This window comes from Quercus robur, chromosome 12 (assembly GCF_932294415.1).
Source record: "Quercus robur chromosome 12, dhQueRobu3.1, whole genome shotgun sequence".
NCBI classification, from domain to species: Eukaryota; Viridiplantae; Streptophyta; class Magnoliopsida; order Fagales; family Fagaceae; genus Quercus; species Quercus robur.
The window spans coordinates 28,298,672-28,315,136 of NC_065545.1; the positions used below are offsets into that span (position 1 = coordinate 28,298,672).

General features: G+C 32.4%; 1 protein-coding gene across 1 annotated transcript; it reads left to right on the forward strand.

The window, feature by feature from the left end:
- Positions 1-3,873: 3,873 nt before the first annotated feature.
- LOC126710232 (ethylene-responsive transcription factor ERF027) lies at positions 3,874-5,028 on the forward strand. Its single transcript, XM_050410610.1, has one exon. The coding sequence runs from the start codon at positions 4,001-4,003 to the stop codon at positions 4,751-4,753; it is 753 nt and encodes a 250-aa protein (XP_050266567.1). The 5' UTR covers positions 3,874-4,000; the 3' UTR covers positions 4,754-5,028.
- The last annotated feature ends 11,437 nt before the right edge of the window (positions 5,029-16,465 follow it).

The window sequence follows — 16,465 nt, forward strand, 5'->3', positions numbered from 1 at the left end:
TTCATTAATAAATAAATAAAAAAACTAAAACTAAAACAGTACTAATATGTTTTATGGAAACAAAAAATAGTTCCAGATATTAGACAAAAATTAAAGTGGATATAATCCTTGAAGGTGAATACATCCAAAATATCAAAATAAAAAAATAAAGGAGACCTTTTTAAATCTATTTTAATTAGTAAAAGATAAGTAATTTTTATTAAGAAATAATTAAAATATGCTACTAATCGCGCAGCTTAAACCCTTTCCTCCTAAACCCTCAAGCACTTTGTGCATGTCGAGGTGTCAGTTCAGCTACAAGGTTTTTAGCTAAATAAATCTCGAGTATAGTTATCACTTAAAAGAATTATAACTACTCCAAGCCAGGTAAAAATGATGTCTAACTTTTTAAAAGGAAATTCATTACATTCCTCAAATTAAAGTGAGGTTTGATTTAATGAAAAAGTTATCAGTAACCCTAAAAGATTAACTCCAATCAAAGGACTAGTTAGAGTATGAAGTAGTAACTACCAAAACTAGCTAGAAAGGAGAAATATTGTTAGTTTTATAGAGTTATGTTTTTATAAAATTTCAAGCTATGATGTTCACTTTATGATAATTGCTAAACCAATTTGCTTTTTGTGTAGACAGACTACAAACCCCAAATCTATTCATTAACGACAAGAGACTTTATTAGTGAAGTTAATTGAATCCCATGATTAAATTTAAATTCTATACTATATATTTGAAATATACACTAGAATCTTATCACATCATATATTCTGAAATGGTAGAACATATATCTTCATATACAAACACAATCATAATACCTAATAATGCTAGAATATATAATTTCATATACAAATACAATTATAACAAATACATATTAATAAATATAATATTTATTGAATTTCATATATAGACAAAAATAAATAAATAAAAGTGAGAAATTAAAGATAATAATGTGTTAAAAATTTTCTTGTATTGCATAAGTTACCAACTAGTTAGCATAAATATTTGGTCATTTCAAAGCATTTCCTTATATTAAATGTTTTATATTAATTCCTATCTCAAAATTTTAATTTTCTCAGTAGCCAATAATCTTTCTTTTTTACAATTTTTTTTTTTTAAATTGATAGTCACTATATAATAACGAGGCGAAAGATTTGAAACATGATTTCTTTATATAAAGGAGAAAGAAAATATTAAATTACAAATACTTTTGATAAAAACATGTTTTTTGTTTTTTTTCAACAAGAGTTGGTAATTTAGAAAATTTAGTCCAAATTTCCATATTCCTAAACCAAATCCATATCTTTTTGAAATATCACTGGGGCAATTGACCCCCATTGCACTAAATGTGCCACAAAAAACCTCACAACTTATATCACAACTCACCACGTGATGAGTTGTAACTAAAGTTGTGAAGTTTTTTGTAGCACTAGCATTTTTCAGCTCCGCCCCAACAACACAACAAGAACTTCATGCTAGTTGATGATAAAAATAAATAGATAAAGCATCTGCAAAAATATGGATGGTTGCCTGCATAATATTAGAAATGCTACTTTTTCATGAAATAAGCTCGGTATATTATTCTACATTTTCCAAAATTGAAAGCTCTTTTTTTCTTTTTCTTTTTTTGTTACAATGGAGGAAAATAAATTTAAACCCTAGATATTTCTATTGAAAATTCCAAATATATTAACCAATTGAGTTACAAAACTCGCACGGAGATACATTTCTTTTTTTGTTTCATTATGAATATAAAAGGTAAAAAAATCATAATGTATTTCAAAATTATATTCATTGATTTATAGCTACACAAAATTTCTTCTAAATTTCCAATGAAAAAAAAGACCCCCACCTCTTCATTAAGATGCATATTGAAGTAATCAGCAGTCTTAATCTACCAATTAATTTGGAGGAAGCTTATGTAAGATGTACGTGTCCATTTGGAAATAGCTTATTTAGCTTCTTAAAAACTTTTTTATTGAAAATTGTTAAAGTATACTTGTACCTTGAAAAAAAAATGAGAAAAAATGGGAAAAGTTGAGATTTTAAAAAGTTGTAAAGTGTCTGTTTGAAAACAGTTTATTTAGCTTTTTACTAAAAGTGTGATAAAGTATACTTATAAGTTGAAAAAAATGATAAAAGGCAGAAACAAGTGAGATTTTAAAAAATTATACATAAAAACTAAAAGCTTAAAACTAATACCAAACACATTCAAAAGATAAAAGCTAAATGCTATAGTTGATGCCAAACACACTTTAGTCCATAAAAACAAAACTTGAGCTTTATTCTTGAACCATTTTTTTTTCTCTCTCTCAATTATGATATAGTATGCCAGTCCAAGAAAGGCTAAAGGTTCACGAAAACATTTGTCCATCTTCTTCACGTTGCAAAAACAAATACAAAGCTGCAAATATTGAGAAAGTTGAAGACAATTGTATTACAGATTCTATGAATTATATAAGTGACACTTTTAATTTAGATAGCAAGAACCAAGTGCAGCCCAGAGAGGGGTCCAGGTGGGTATGGGTCATGGGTGGCATAAGAGCACCTTGTTGTCATAATATTGTCCTAGGAAATTAAAATCAGCCTACATGCATAGCAATATACATGTGTCAGCCACTCACTCTAGCCAAAAACAGGGTTTGACCACAACAACCATATCTGAAGAAACATCTTTTTTTGCTTTGTCTGGAATTCCTTTCCCCTAAATGTACATAAATAGGGCCCCAAGGGAGATTCAGATACAAACGAAAGTGCAAATGTTGGAGCTTCAAAACATGTGGTCTACACTCGATCTACAGCATTTAACACTGTTTTATCTGATCACTATTCTTTTAGCACTAACAAAAATATTATCAGTATCTACTTGGTGGATTTGAGTGGTCCACAACCTAATTATGTACTATGCAGAATATATCATTTTTCCTAAAATTAAGTTTTTTTTTTTTTTTTTTTTCTTGGATGAGCCTATAATCAAAAAGAAGCACGTACATCAGGCATCAGTCATCAGTCATATCAGATTCTTTTATTGATTAGCTCGATATGGAATTATTATTTGATGGGTAGCTTGAATAGTAAGGCTTCAAAATTTCGTATTTCTTCTTCTGCCCTTGGCAATCAAATAGGGGATTCATCTGCCATAAACCACATTTTGTTTTCCCTTTTTGAGTACATAATTCTTGGTTCTTAAAATTTTTGTTGTCTAATCAAATGGCTAATGAAAAAGGGATAAATAAAACAAATTAATCAAGATTTTAATTGGAGTTATACATGGCTATACGGGAACTTAGCCATATAAGTATTTTGGATCTCACCCAAATTAACAACAAATTCCTTAAAATGTGTCTTTTTCTAGTAACATAGTGTTCAATTTGGGGTTTCCCACAACATCACACGGTTTATCAGCTCCCAGAATTTGCAATTTTCTCCAAATCCATTTAATCAGTCCATATTAATTTCCCAATAGCACTTAGCCTGGCCAGTCCACCTCACAAAAAGAAAACTAGTAGCAATGAAAAATAAATTAAGCATTAACAATAAAAAGGAAAAGAGTGGGGTTGAGGCTGATGGCACTAAGAGAGAGTAGAAAACAGCTAATTGCGAGGCTGTGCCGAATGCGTGTGCCTCACTCACTATCATGCATCAACATAAATACTATCCTACGCACTCGATACACAAAAATAAAACCTATCTTCTATTATTTTTCAACTTTTTCGTCTCAAAACCCTAGCTACTAGCCTACTACTAATAGTAATGGAACCCACTTGACGCCACTATTTTTGAGTGACTCTCTCCGCGAGATCCCCACGGTTTCACCCTTGTTATATCATACTCGCTCATACACAATCATCATAATTTATCCTTCCCTGAAATCCCAACTATAACCTCACACACACACACACACACACACACACACACACACTCTCTGTCACAGACACGATTAATATCTTCACCCTCAATGACATTGTCCAATTCTTCACACCCCTATATATACCTATAAAAATATAATATGGCTGACCACCCTAACATTCCAACTAATATTCACCAATTAGGCCAAACCCATCATCCAGCAGCACTGCCATCTCTTGACCCTTCTTCCCTTCCACCCCAATTAGTCCAAGTCCAACACTCCTTCCCTTTTCACACGTGCGATAGCCCATCTCCCACGTGTGACTCCCCATCCTCCAACCAGCCACTTAACTCTCCAAAACCCACCACCACCACCACCACCACCATGGCCTCCTCATCAACTACTGGAAAACACCCAATGTACCGCGGAATCCGGTGCCGGAGTGGCAAGTGGGTCTCGGAAATCCGGGAGCCACGTAAGACCACACGTATATGGCTCGGCACGTTCCCTATCCCGGAGATGGCGGCTGCCGCCTATGACGTGGCGGCTCTGGCCCTAAAAGGCAGTGATGCAGTTCTTAACTTCCCTGGATCAGTTGCAACATACCCAGTTCCAGCCTCTACATCGCCCCTTGATATTCGTAACGCAGCCACAGCCGCCGCGGCCTTAAAGAAGGCGGAACTAAGCGAAAGTCAGTTACAACTCCGGCAGTTGCAGAACGATAGTAACACTATGAATGCTGGTTGGACATCATCAGGAACAGAGTTTCTAGATGAGGAGGCAATATTTGATATGCCAAGTCTTCTGGTCGACATGGCAGAAGGAATGCTGGTTTCACCGCCGAGAATAAACTCATCAGATGACTCGCCGGGAAATGCAGATGGAGGAGAAAGTTTGTGGGGCTATTTTTGACAATCATTAATTAGATATCCAAGAAAAACAAGAAATAGAAGATAAAGATACAAATAGATCATATAACATTGGTAGCATGTTGTTAATGTTACGTGTATATGCTTTTGTATGCATTACGTGATTTGTGGTCAAAATAATAGTAGCTATGTAATAAGAATAGATTGATGGAAGTTGGAAAATATGATCACGCGTTTACATGTAATCAGTGAGGTGATTTTCCAACAGGTTAAGAGGTTTTTTGATGAAGGTAGTAGTGACTTTTGAGTTTGCTTGCTGCTTTTTTGCTTAATGTGTGCATGTACTATAGTGTTTTTGCTTGCTAGGACAAGTTCATATATACAAATATTTATATTTTGGCGCCTTTGTGAGATTATGTTCTCAACTGTTCTCTTATTGTATGTCAGTGTTTGTGTCTCTGTATATCAGTGCCTACCATGTGTCTTTGTTTTTTTTTTCAAAATAAAAAGATGAGGGTGACAATCTTAATTAGATATGAGACTAGTAGCTTCTCTTTTGAAAAAACCTAAACTCTAGAAACCTTAGACTATAAGGGGCTTCAAATTTCAAGCCCTGCCTCAATTGGAATAGTCACGAAACTTGGTAAAAGGTTTTTTTGGGAGGGGGACACCTATTTCGACTTGAACCCAAATTCTTAGCTTGAAAAGACTTTTGGATTTTGTATCCATGTCACACACAAATTCTGTGTGAAAAACTAATGAGCAAAAGTAAATTTGCATTAATGATATCTGTCACAAGGTCGCGCAGAAAATTTTTCACTTTAAGAAATTTGAGATTATTAATATTATCATGAGTCAAAACTTAATTAGTGGGTCCCGTTAAATGTCAATATCTTTTTGATGAAAGCTTGAAAGTTAAGAATTTGGATTTGAATCATGAGAATAGCAAATGTCGTTATGATTAAAACTGCTCCACTGTTCAATTGTCGGGGTGTAATAATGTGACCATGAGCATCTCTATTTCTCATTTCTACATTTTATTTTCATGTTTATACTAAGTACATGGCATAATTAGGCTTTACTGAGTGCACTTAGAACAGCTTTTTCCTACAGTTGCAGTATCTGTGATATATCGTACAAAGTTACATCCTAAAGAGAAGACCTTACTCTCAACTCTTTATCGCATTACTTATCCATATTCATGTTTTTAGATTTCTTTCATTTTGTTAAGGAGATAGGTGTTATCCAGTCAACAGAGTCCAAAATATCCCCCACAACCAAATTCAAAAGCCAAATATAAGATAGAGATATATATCTGCACCAAAATCTATTTGTTGTTCAAATCTGAGAGAGCTTTTTGATAGAGATATTAGATTACTCTATGCAATATAGCTCTTCGATTAGCTCCCCCAAAACTCTCTTAGCAATCATCATTCAAACACCATTCCTGCAGTTCTATTCAAACACTACAAACTCTACAATTTCTTACGCACCACAAACAAGCACAATTCCCTTAAAGGATCACGTGAAAGATGTGTATTGATCCAAGAAGATGAGTATAACAAATTTATCCATATTCTTGAAAGAAATCCATTAGATCACTTGAAAGAGGTTGTGCATGCATAATTACATATATATTCTTAAATTTAACTTAATTCTTAATATAATCAACTCTATGAAATGCATATTTTTGATGATATGAGTTGATTAACATGTTCATGAATTATAACAATATGATCATGCATGTAGGATTATATTTTAAATTTTGGGTCAAGCGGAATGGGTGGGTGATGTACTTTTCCTTGTATAGGTGCAGGTGTCTGTGAACAACCAAGAGTATATTATTGATAAATTACAAATTTTCTCACAAACTTAAAGTTGTGGGAGACAAGATTCAAATTTAGAACCATTCGTACCATTATAAAATTTACAATTGTTACAAAAGTATAAATATTAGAAAATAACGAATATAATCTTTTAACTACTCCATTTTAACCATTGCTTGGGGTAAGTCGATGAATAACAACTGCAAGAAATTTTATCAATTTTACATAATTAAAGCCTTAAACCATCATCATTAAACCCCAAATCTTGATTTTTATGATCTAAAAGCGAGTTTATCTCACACAGACATAAGTTAGCAAAAGCAATGAGTTCTGAAAGTTCTTCAAGTAAAAATTTTGAGCCTATATAAACACATCCAACTTGGCCTACATGACTTTTTCTCCTCTTTTAAGGAGACAAACATCTCCGGCCATATCTTGTAGGACCAGATAGTATGTGCCCAGCACTACAAAGCGAAAATAAATGCATCATCTAACCCAAAATGGTCAAATTGCAAAACCCAACAAGAGAAAACTAAGGTATGCTCCTTTCCATTCAAAGCAGAGGACAGAAGCAACACCTAGGGAAATACATGCATAATTAATGGCTATATGCGGCCATGAGAGCCTCCTCGTAGAAGAGAAGTTATTATGTGTTTCCGTTGCATATTTCTTCTCATTTTTATGAGGGTGGATCCCACAAGAAAAAATATATAATGAAAACAGGGTAGATTTTTTCCTCGTAGAGACCCTTAAAATTAAGTTAGTTTTCATTTTAAAATCTAGGTCAAAGTAGACCAGTAGAGGACTACAAAATAGGAGAAAGAATACAATCTGTGGTCTGTGTTAGAACCATTTGTTAAGCATTTTCTTTTAATTTTTTTTTTTTTTTTTTTGGCCCATAGGAAGCGAATTGACTACACCATGACATTTATGTTCTCTTACTGCTTGTAAATCTCTAGATCTTAATTTACTATTATCTCAAAAAACTAGTCTTCTTCTTCATCTTTTTTAAGGCTCGTCTACTCTAGCCAGAGATTTTACACACCTTTTTTATGACCTAGAGAATTTAGTAGTAGTCATTCACTTATTTAGTATATTCATGAATAACTAGTAACATGTTTTGAGAATGACTTTTCCAAGAACGTTACTATCTATAGTAGAAAAGGAAATAATCATGCACCAAGAATGGTGATCTTGTCAATCTGAAAACAACTCCATCACCAACCATCAGTGACTCTAATTCAAATGAAAGGGGGGGCCATGGCACCCTTGAATTTTCAAAATCCTCCCTTCCTTCCTAAGTAATATTAAAAAAGATGCTTAAAAAGTAATATTAAAAAAAAAGTAATATAGAAATTTTGACTAATGCCCCCAAAATTTTTTTAAAAATGTAATAGATTCATGTATATAAATACTACAACATCTTTTTGCCTTTTATTACTCGTATACCATATTATACTAAAAGATTTTTGAATCTTTCACAAAAAAATTTAAAAAAAAAATTGAATCTAAAACTTCTTCAATGTATATATTTTTAAAAATAGATGATTTTAAATAAATAATTAATGATTCATTTTTTGCTCTTATTACTTTATTTTCATACGTCATTTATTAAACAAGAGCATCTTCAACATAAAGTCCATAAAAAGAATGTAAAAGTAGATATCTTTAATAGAAATCCTATCTATTCTCTTAAATGAATACCTCTTTTTTTTTCTTTTTTTACATTTTGAAAATTAAAGATATGGACACAATTTTTTTTTTTTATAGAAGAAATGGCATCTATGGATAAAGTTTATTATTTAAATTAATTAAATTTTATTTAACATGTTTCATAATTTTTATAACTATTAGTATAATCTAACTGTGTAATATATACTTTATTTAATAAAATATATTAATCTAAAATATTTTAAAATGATTTAAATGATAGTTCATAGTTTAAAAGTTTTGATTAACAGAAAAAATTGCTTAATGTAAATGTTTTTGTTACATATAATAAAAGAACCTATCTTAAATCATATTATAGACATATTTTATGTATATGTGTGTATATATGTATATATTGATTGATTGGTTAATTAAATTATATATATTAAATATAAACCATTTATCCATCAGTGAATGACTATGATTTTAAAATTTTAATAATTAAGCATTATCCTGGAAATTCAAGAAGATATCTATTGTTTTCTATCAAAGCAAAATCATTAAAATAATAATAATTGCACTTATAATTTAAAATGAAAATGGGCATCTCTCTAACTAGCCAGTGACACGTACGTACACATCTTCCAAGTGCCAAGAACATGTCGATTATAGCTTTAAAAAGCTTTTAGTGAAGATTCCCGTTTGGCTAGTGGGTCTTTGAAAAGGTGTTGTTAGTCTTGTTGGGTACCTTTTTATGAGTAAAATCAAAAAAAGTATGAGTATATTTGTGGGCCTACTTTTTGTCCCAAGGAGAAACAAAGAAAGCCGAAATCGTTCTCTAACTTTGAATCAACTCAAAAAAAAAAAAAAAAAAAAAAAAAAAAAAAAAGGGGAAGAAGAAGAGAGGTTTCAGGTTTGACTATGGTACGACAAGCATGGCCGACATAGCCTACTATGCTTTCCTTCCATCTTCACTTTCACTGGTTGGTGATGCGTCTCTCTCTTTCTCTCACAAGTCTCAATTGTCTAATACGTTTGATTGAATCATCACCCATGAAATGAAGCTGACGACTTTAATTTCTTTTTCTTTTTTTTTTTTTTTTTTTTTTTTTGCAAAAACAAAAACAAAAAGAAGATAAAAATTGATGATATTAATTGAAATTATTTAGCCGACTTGACTAAAAGAGCATATCTTCAGCCATCCAATTCACAATCTTGGGTTTTCCCCCACAAGATGCACGTTGAAATTTTAATATTCATTTCTTTTCCTTTTTTTGATGAAAATATGATTCATTAAAAACTAGGAAACAGCAACATTCTCAGTACAGACCCTATTCACAAACATCCCATTGAGGTCATCCTCAACCTTTTCCCATTGGTTATATGACTAGTACTATTATATGCCTTTTCTAAAAAAAAAAAAAAAAAGTACTATTATATGCCAATGAAATATCAACAGGATGTGCTTGCCTAGCAACGGTTTTGGAGTTTAAAAAATAAATAAATATTCTTCTTTAACTATCATCTTTTATGTTTCAATTCGGATGATTGATATATTTAATATATAATAAAAAAATCAGGATTAGTTTATAGTATGAGATATTCCAATTTGGGTAAGTGTGGAACTCAGCCACTGATTAACAATAAGAAAATATTTCTTTAGAGATAAAAACAACTTAGAGGAGTAATTAAAAAAAAAGGGTAGCTAGGTACAGTTAACTTGGATGGTTTGGTTCTAAAATCACTTGTGAAGAAGAGGGAACAAGAATACGATGAGGTTGACGCAATAATGTATCTCTTTTGGCGAAACCTCTCTATGTACCTTTCTAAAAATAAAAATAATAATTCTCTCTCTCGTGGCCCCCCTGGGCCTGGGCTATATGGGTTACTTGGGAATTAGTGGTCCACCAAATGTGTCTCCCTAATTATCTTGGTTTGTTAGATATGATGATTCTAATCCCCTGTTAGTTCCTCTTCTTTTACGGGTCTAATCATTGCCGATCATTCATTTGAGTTCGTTGTCTGTGACATCTTGATTATATAACTGCAATTGTATACGCTTAGGATGATTGTAATTTTTTTGATTCCGTTCATAAAACGTTTAAAAAATTCTTTGAGTAGGTTCAATGTTTTGGAAATCATATATAGACGCCATTGAAGATAAATTTTTCTCTGGCTTACCAAATTTGAGGTATAAATGTCACAAAAAGTAGTCTAAAACAGTGCTCTCCTGTTAAAAATCGTATTATCATTTTCAGGTATGCATAGGATTGATGAATTAGATGCATCAACTTAGTTTCGCTTGCCGAGTTGTAATCCTAATTCACTTGCACTAACAAATATAAGAAAGAATTCACTTACACGGTACACTATGGAATTATTTGCAATGCATATATCAATGGCATGAATGTTTCACTACATTAAATATTACGTAAGTTGTGTCAAATTAAGAAATTGGGGAGTGCTATGCAAAAAAAAAATTTGAGAAATGTGTGGAGATCCAAAAAAGAGGGATTGAAGGAATGAACCTCTCATGTTAATCAATTTGACAATATAATATTCTAATCGTGGTAAACAATTATTATATTAATTATGATTGTCCATATGAAAATGGTGTTAGTGATAAGTACAATAGTAATAACAATAATGGTAATGATAGTAATACCAATAATGATAGTAAAAATAATAGTAATTGTAATGATTACACTAACAATAATAATAATCGTATTGAGGATGATAGTAATGATAAAAGATGAAAGAAGTTTTTTTTAACCTATATCTATTAAATTAGTAAATTAATATTAACTATGACTTGAAGGGAGAAAAACAGTGGCAGTGGCAGAGGTACATTGATGGTAGTGGCGGCGTCGGGTGTCAAAATGAAAATCAATGCACTTAATTCACCGCTTCTCTTATGAAGGAATATTTGGAAATGACATCCCAAAATTCCCAAAAACTTTTTAAAAAGGAAATGATAGTAGTTGACACAAGATGGGTCAAAGGGATAGGACTTATGAGACCCAAAATTTAAAGTCTTTTATTAATCATGGGCTCAACTTAGTTATATCAGCAAGCAGCCCAAACTGAGTCTTTGGCCCAAAAATTGTTCTGAAAAGAACACTTTCTCCGCGTGAAGACGTGGGGCGAAACCTCGTACACAAAGTCAAAAACCAGTCCATTATGCACTGGCTGATGAAAACGACGTCATTTAATATAACTCCTCCTAGAAGTGGAATTGGACCCGGCTCTTCTCTGGAATACCGTTCTAGTCTAACTTCTTTGGCACACGGAGAAGTAAATCCAAACCATTCCAGCATGTTTCTTGAAAGATATGTGTTAAGTGTTAACTACTGACTAGGAGCACAACTAAAATTTATAAACTTCTATTCAACTTTCTTTGACTAAAAATGTCAAAGAATTTGACTCAAATCTAAAGGTAAATAGTTAGTGGTCTCATAAAATTTTGACAATCCAAAAACAAAGACAACACATTTGAATCAATGATGTGGAGGACTTCCTTTTAATCTACCAAATACAACATGAGTGGTCTCCTTCTCATGGCTACCGATCCCTTGTGTCTTCACAGTGGGGTGGATTTTTCTTTGCTAGATACGGTTTTCCCTTGAGTGGGTTTGGTGTCTTTGAGGTTGTAATGCGATTTTTTTGAGAGCATAGGATTTGTTTCCATTTTATAATATTATTTCCCCTCATATATTGGTTCGGCTTTTATTATCATATTTTTCTCTGAGAGTATGGTCTTTCCTGATATATATTCATTGTATTTTCCTGTTTTTCTTGTAATTAATTTTATTTTTACCATAAAAAATTATGTTGTTTCTCTCCCAAAAAAAATGTTGATTTAGTCTTTAGTTTTGTTGTTGGTAGTGCAATCCATACAAGGAGTATGTGGAATTGTGGATTCAAAGTGAAAGTTGATGATGCCAAAATCGTTAGTTGGGTCACATGTCCAATTCGAAGTATTAGACGATCTTATAGGATCTGCAAGATAAAGGAGAGATAGACCAAAGAGACCACTAGATTGTGCTCGATGGGAGAACCTCCGATACTTAAGTTAGTATCAACTCATATCTTTCGTATTTAGATAGTGTTTTGTAGTAGTTTTTGACGTACCTTAGCTAGTGAGACAGATTGTCTCTTTTATAGGTGACTTAGGTAGCTGTTGTACATAAATTAAGATAATTATTATCTTGATTGTAACGTTCTTTGTCTTGATAAGAGTTTAAGACCCTTGATGGTCGTAATTGAATGTGTTGAGCAGTTATCTTTGATGGCCTACTAATGATGCAAGGTCGTCCATATTAATGAACGACCTTAATGATTTTTCTGAACCCATCAGTTGCCCCCCATTCCCAAGTCTGATTTTACTTTATGCTTGTCAAGCTTAGGGAATGTTCTTGACTTGTTCAAATTCGGGCTTTTTTATCTTCAACTACTTTCTTCTTCAGGAATGTTAGTATTTCTATGAAAAACACTTCGTATCTGCCTTTTAAAGGTCTTTTTGGACATTCGAGTGATCATAGCTTGAAAGTGAGCTGAATTCTTGGGACGACATGTGTGAGGTTTTAGTGTCCTCTTTGGATCCCTTCATCTTCTTTTGTAGCTTGAAGAATTTTCATATTTGGATGATATTATCCTTCCAAGATTTATATTCTTGTGCGAAGAATTTTTATCATCCGTTGACTGCACAATTTTATTCTATCAATTTAATTAAATTTTAATACTAAAGTGTTTATATTACCTTGGTTGCGCCATTTGTTGTTTTGATGATGAGGCTTTAGGGAAGACTTGATGTTTTCTGTTGTTGTTTGCCAAGTGATTGCATTTTATGGAAAGAGAAAGTTAAAGCTCTGACCAAGAAGTTGTTGACGGTGTAGAAGGACGAGCGGCTCCAGTCAGCCAATCAGAAGATCAAGACCGTGGCTGCCAAGGCCGTCCAAGCCTTCTAGCTCACTGAAGAATACAATACTGTTTTGTTCAACTAGTATTACAAAGGCTTTGAACTGCTGAGGAGGTACTCGATGAAGCATGGTCCGAGGGTTGATTTGGAGAACCTAGACTTTGAGTCCATAAAGAAATGGAGGCGGACGAAGTTGCTCAGGCTATGATGATCATCTTCCATTAATTGCTATGCGAACTTTTTGTTTTTTGTTTGACCTTTGCCATATGGTCTACCTCTCTTAGCCTCGTCGAAGTGATCCACATCATTTTAGGGGTCATACCACTTAGCTTGTCTATTAGGTGATTTACATCTATTTGAGGAATTTTATCACCTATCCATTTTTAAGTGATGTACATCCATTTAAGGAATTTTATCACTCGGCTTCATCGGTGATTTACATTCATTTAAGGAATTTTATTACTTAGCAATTTTTGGGTGATTTACATCCATTAAAGGAATTTTATCAATTTGGCTTCGTCGGTGATTTACATCCATTTAAGAAATTTTATCACTTAACCATTTTTAAGTGATTTACATTCATTTAAGGAATTTTATCACTCAGCTTCGTCGGTGATTTACATCCATTTAAGAAATTTTATCACTTAGACATTTTTAGGTGATTTACATCCATTTAAGGAATTTTATCACTAGTCTCGTCATGTAATTTACATCCCTTAGATTAGGGAATCTTATCACTGGCCCTATCATGTGATTTACATCCCTTAAATTAGGTAATTTTATCACTGGCCTCGTTATGTGATTTACATCCTTTAGATTAGAAAATTTTATCACTTGTTGCTGGAAAGATTCCTTGACGCTATGTCGTTTTGGACCTTCTTGAGGCCATGTTGATATCTGCATTAAGTAACACATGCACTTGCCAAGACTTGGTTAAACAAAAATTTTAGAACAATTCATACATAAATAATAAGTTACCAATGGCCTAGGTGGGCGTTTTTCTTATTTTCTTGTAATCCTAGAGTTTTACCTCTTTTGTGATCTGTCTAGTAGTACATACATTTTTGCATGAAACCTTACAAGGTGTAGATTTTTACAGACGAATATAAAAGAGACAAAGATAAATGTGATACCTTAAATGACGACTTTATTTTGTCACATACCTCAATTTTTTTATTGTTGGGATCTTCTTGACAAGCTCTTCTCTTTTTAAGATGACGAGCTCTTCTCTTTTCAAGATTTTTTAAGCTCAACATGATACTTCATGGTAAGGCCTAGATCTCTTTTGCTTCAATTTTTTGAAGGAGTAAAAACTAAGCCACATTTTTGCCCCTGTTCAAACATAGAAAGTACAATTCTCATTTGTTGGCGACTAGAGGAATGGATTATCATGATTGGAACCCCCCTTTTTTTTGGCGTGCTTTGACGACTATGGTCATTGCTGTTTGTAATAACGATTTCCTCTTCCTTCTTCTTTAATTGTACAATTAAGTCACTTCAATAGTGCTGCTGCCAAGGTTTTGAAACCCAGACTGGACCGTACAGTCCGATTGGAAAAACCTCGAACCATTCATTTTTGCGGTTCTTTTAGCCTCAAGAACCTCTCTATGGGAAAAAAGCAGGGACTCGTGTGAACCGCAGTTGGACCTCACGGTTCTAAGAACCATGATCAGACTGCTTCTCACAGTTCCCTACTTCCCTTTGAATTTGAACTTTTAAAAATAAAAATAAATAAATAAATAAAACACAGAAAAACAAGCTTTAAATTCTAGAACCGTGATCAGACCACTTGGCCGGCATGCATTGGACATTTTTTTAGATCTGGAACCAAAAGATTTGTGAGGGAAAAAAAAAAAAAAAAACAAACAAACAAACAAACTGAGAGAAGAAGATGGCAAAGTAGGGGCTATGCGAAGTTGAAACAGCAAGTTAGCAACCCAACACAGATCACCAGTCACAACCTTCATCTTCGTCTTCTACTTCCATTTCTTCTTTTTCTCCTTCTTCTCTTTCTTCTTTCCATGGAGACTGCTATGGTTTCTCAGCTTCTCTCTGTTTGGGTTTGTTTTGAATTCTTTTTTTCTTTTTTATGTTTCCAATGGCATTGGTTCACTTGACTTGACTTGGAAGAATCCAGAGCCCCTCCTACATGTGACTTGGAAGAATCCAGAGCCCCTCCTACACATGACTTGGCATAGGAAACAAGAAAACTTTTGATTTTTGAAATTGGCAAAATGTTTCAACCATTAGATTTGCAACTTTAAGCCTGTGATGTGACTATTGATGGATTGATAAGTAACAAATAAAATATTATAAGTACTTTGTTAATATTTACAATTTTTTTTAAATGAAAAAATATAGTGTTATAAAATATTTCACAATTTTTTTGTCACAATTATAATGTAGAAAAGTTTGAATGGTAGAGGAAAAATAGTGAGTCAAAGGATACAATTAAGTATATAATAATTATTTTAATTTAAAATTACTAAGTGCCCTTCTAATTCCTATATTATTACAATATTACTACCATGAGTTTATCTAATCAACATATAAATAAATAAAGAAATATTATATTTATGTATGCTTAGATTTTTTTTTTTTTTTTTTTGAGAAACAATGTATGCTTAGGATATGATATTTCTTATTTGTCCTATGAAAGTTATGATATAAAAAAATATATTTGAAAGATAGATTTCTATATTTAATTGGGTCATTTAATTTAATTTTTCTATTTATACTAATTTAATATATTTATTTATATTTAAATAATTACTAAATTAATTATGACATCATCACGGTTCGACTCCGGTTCGACCTTAAAAACCTTGAACCTCTCCCTTTTACGGTTCAATGAACAGTCCGGATCTGAAAACCTTGGCTGCTGCATGACAATGTACAAATATGCAATTTCATGCTATACAAGACAAAGTGCATTCTATATGAATCATAGAGAAGCATAAAAATTGAAGCTATTTGCCTATATGCTTCTTTAAACTGGTCTTTGTTAGGTGCTTGCACTGTATATAATTTTTAAAGCAATTTAAAAAGATTTTGGTGAGTTGACGGAGATAGCAGAAATTTATTGAGACTTAAACTTATGACCATATTGTGAACATGATCATCTAGCATTTTAAGTTTAGGAGACTCAATAGAACTTCTTAGATTCATGACGGTAAAACATATGCTACTAATAATATAGTCGATTGATGATTGTAACAATTTTATAGCAATATTTTCAATATGTTCCACATACACATTTTTAATAATCATGCAAGCTTGATATTTATTTAGTTTCAATAAAATAATCTCATGGATAATTAAAAAAGAAAGAAAGAAATAAGTTACCTCAATAGAAGACCTT

What these genes read in the sequence shown, in the direction of transcription:
- LOC126710232 (XM_050410610.1), top strand. Translation starts at nt 4,001, where the DNA reads ATGGCTGACCACCCTAACATTCCAACTAATATTCACCAATTAGGCCAA.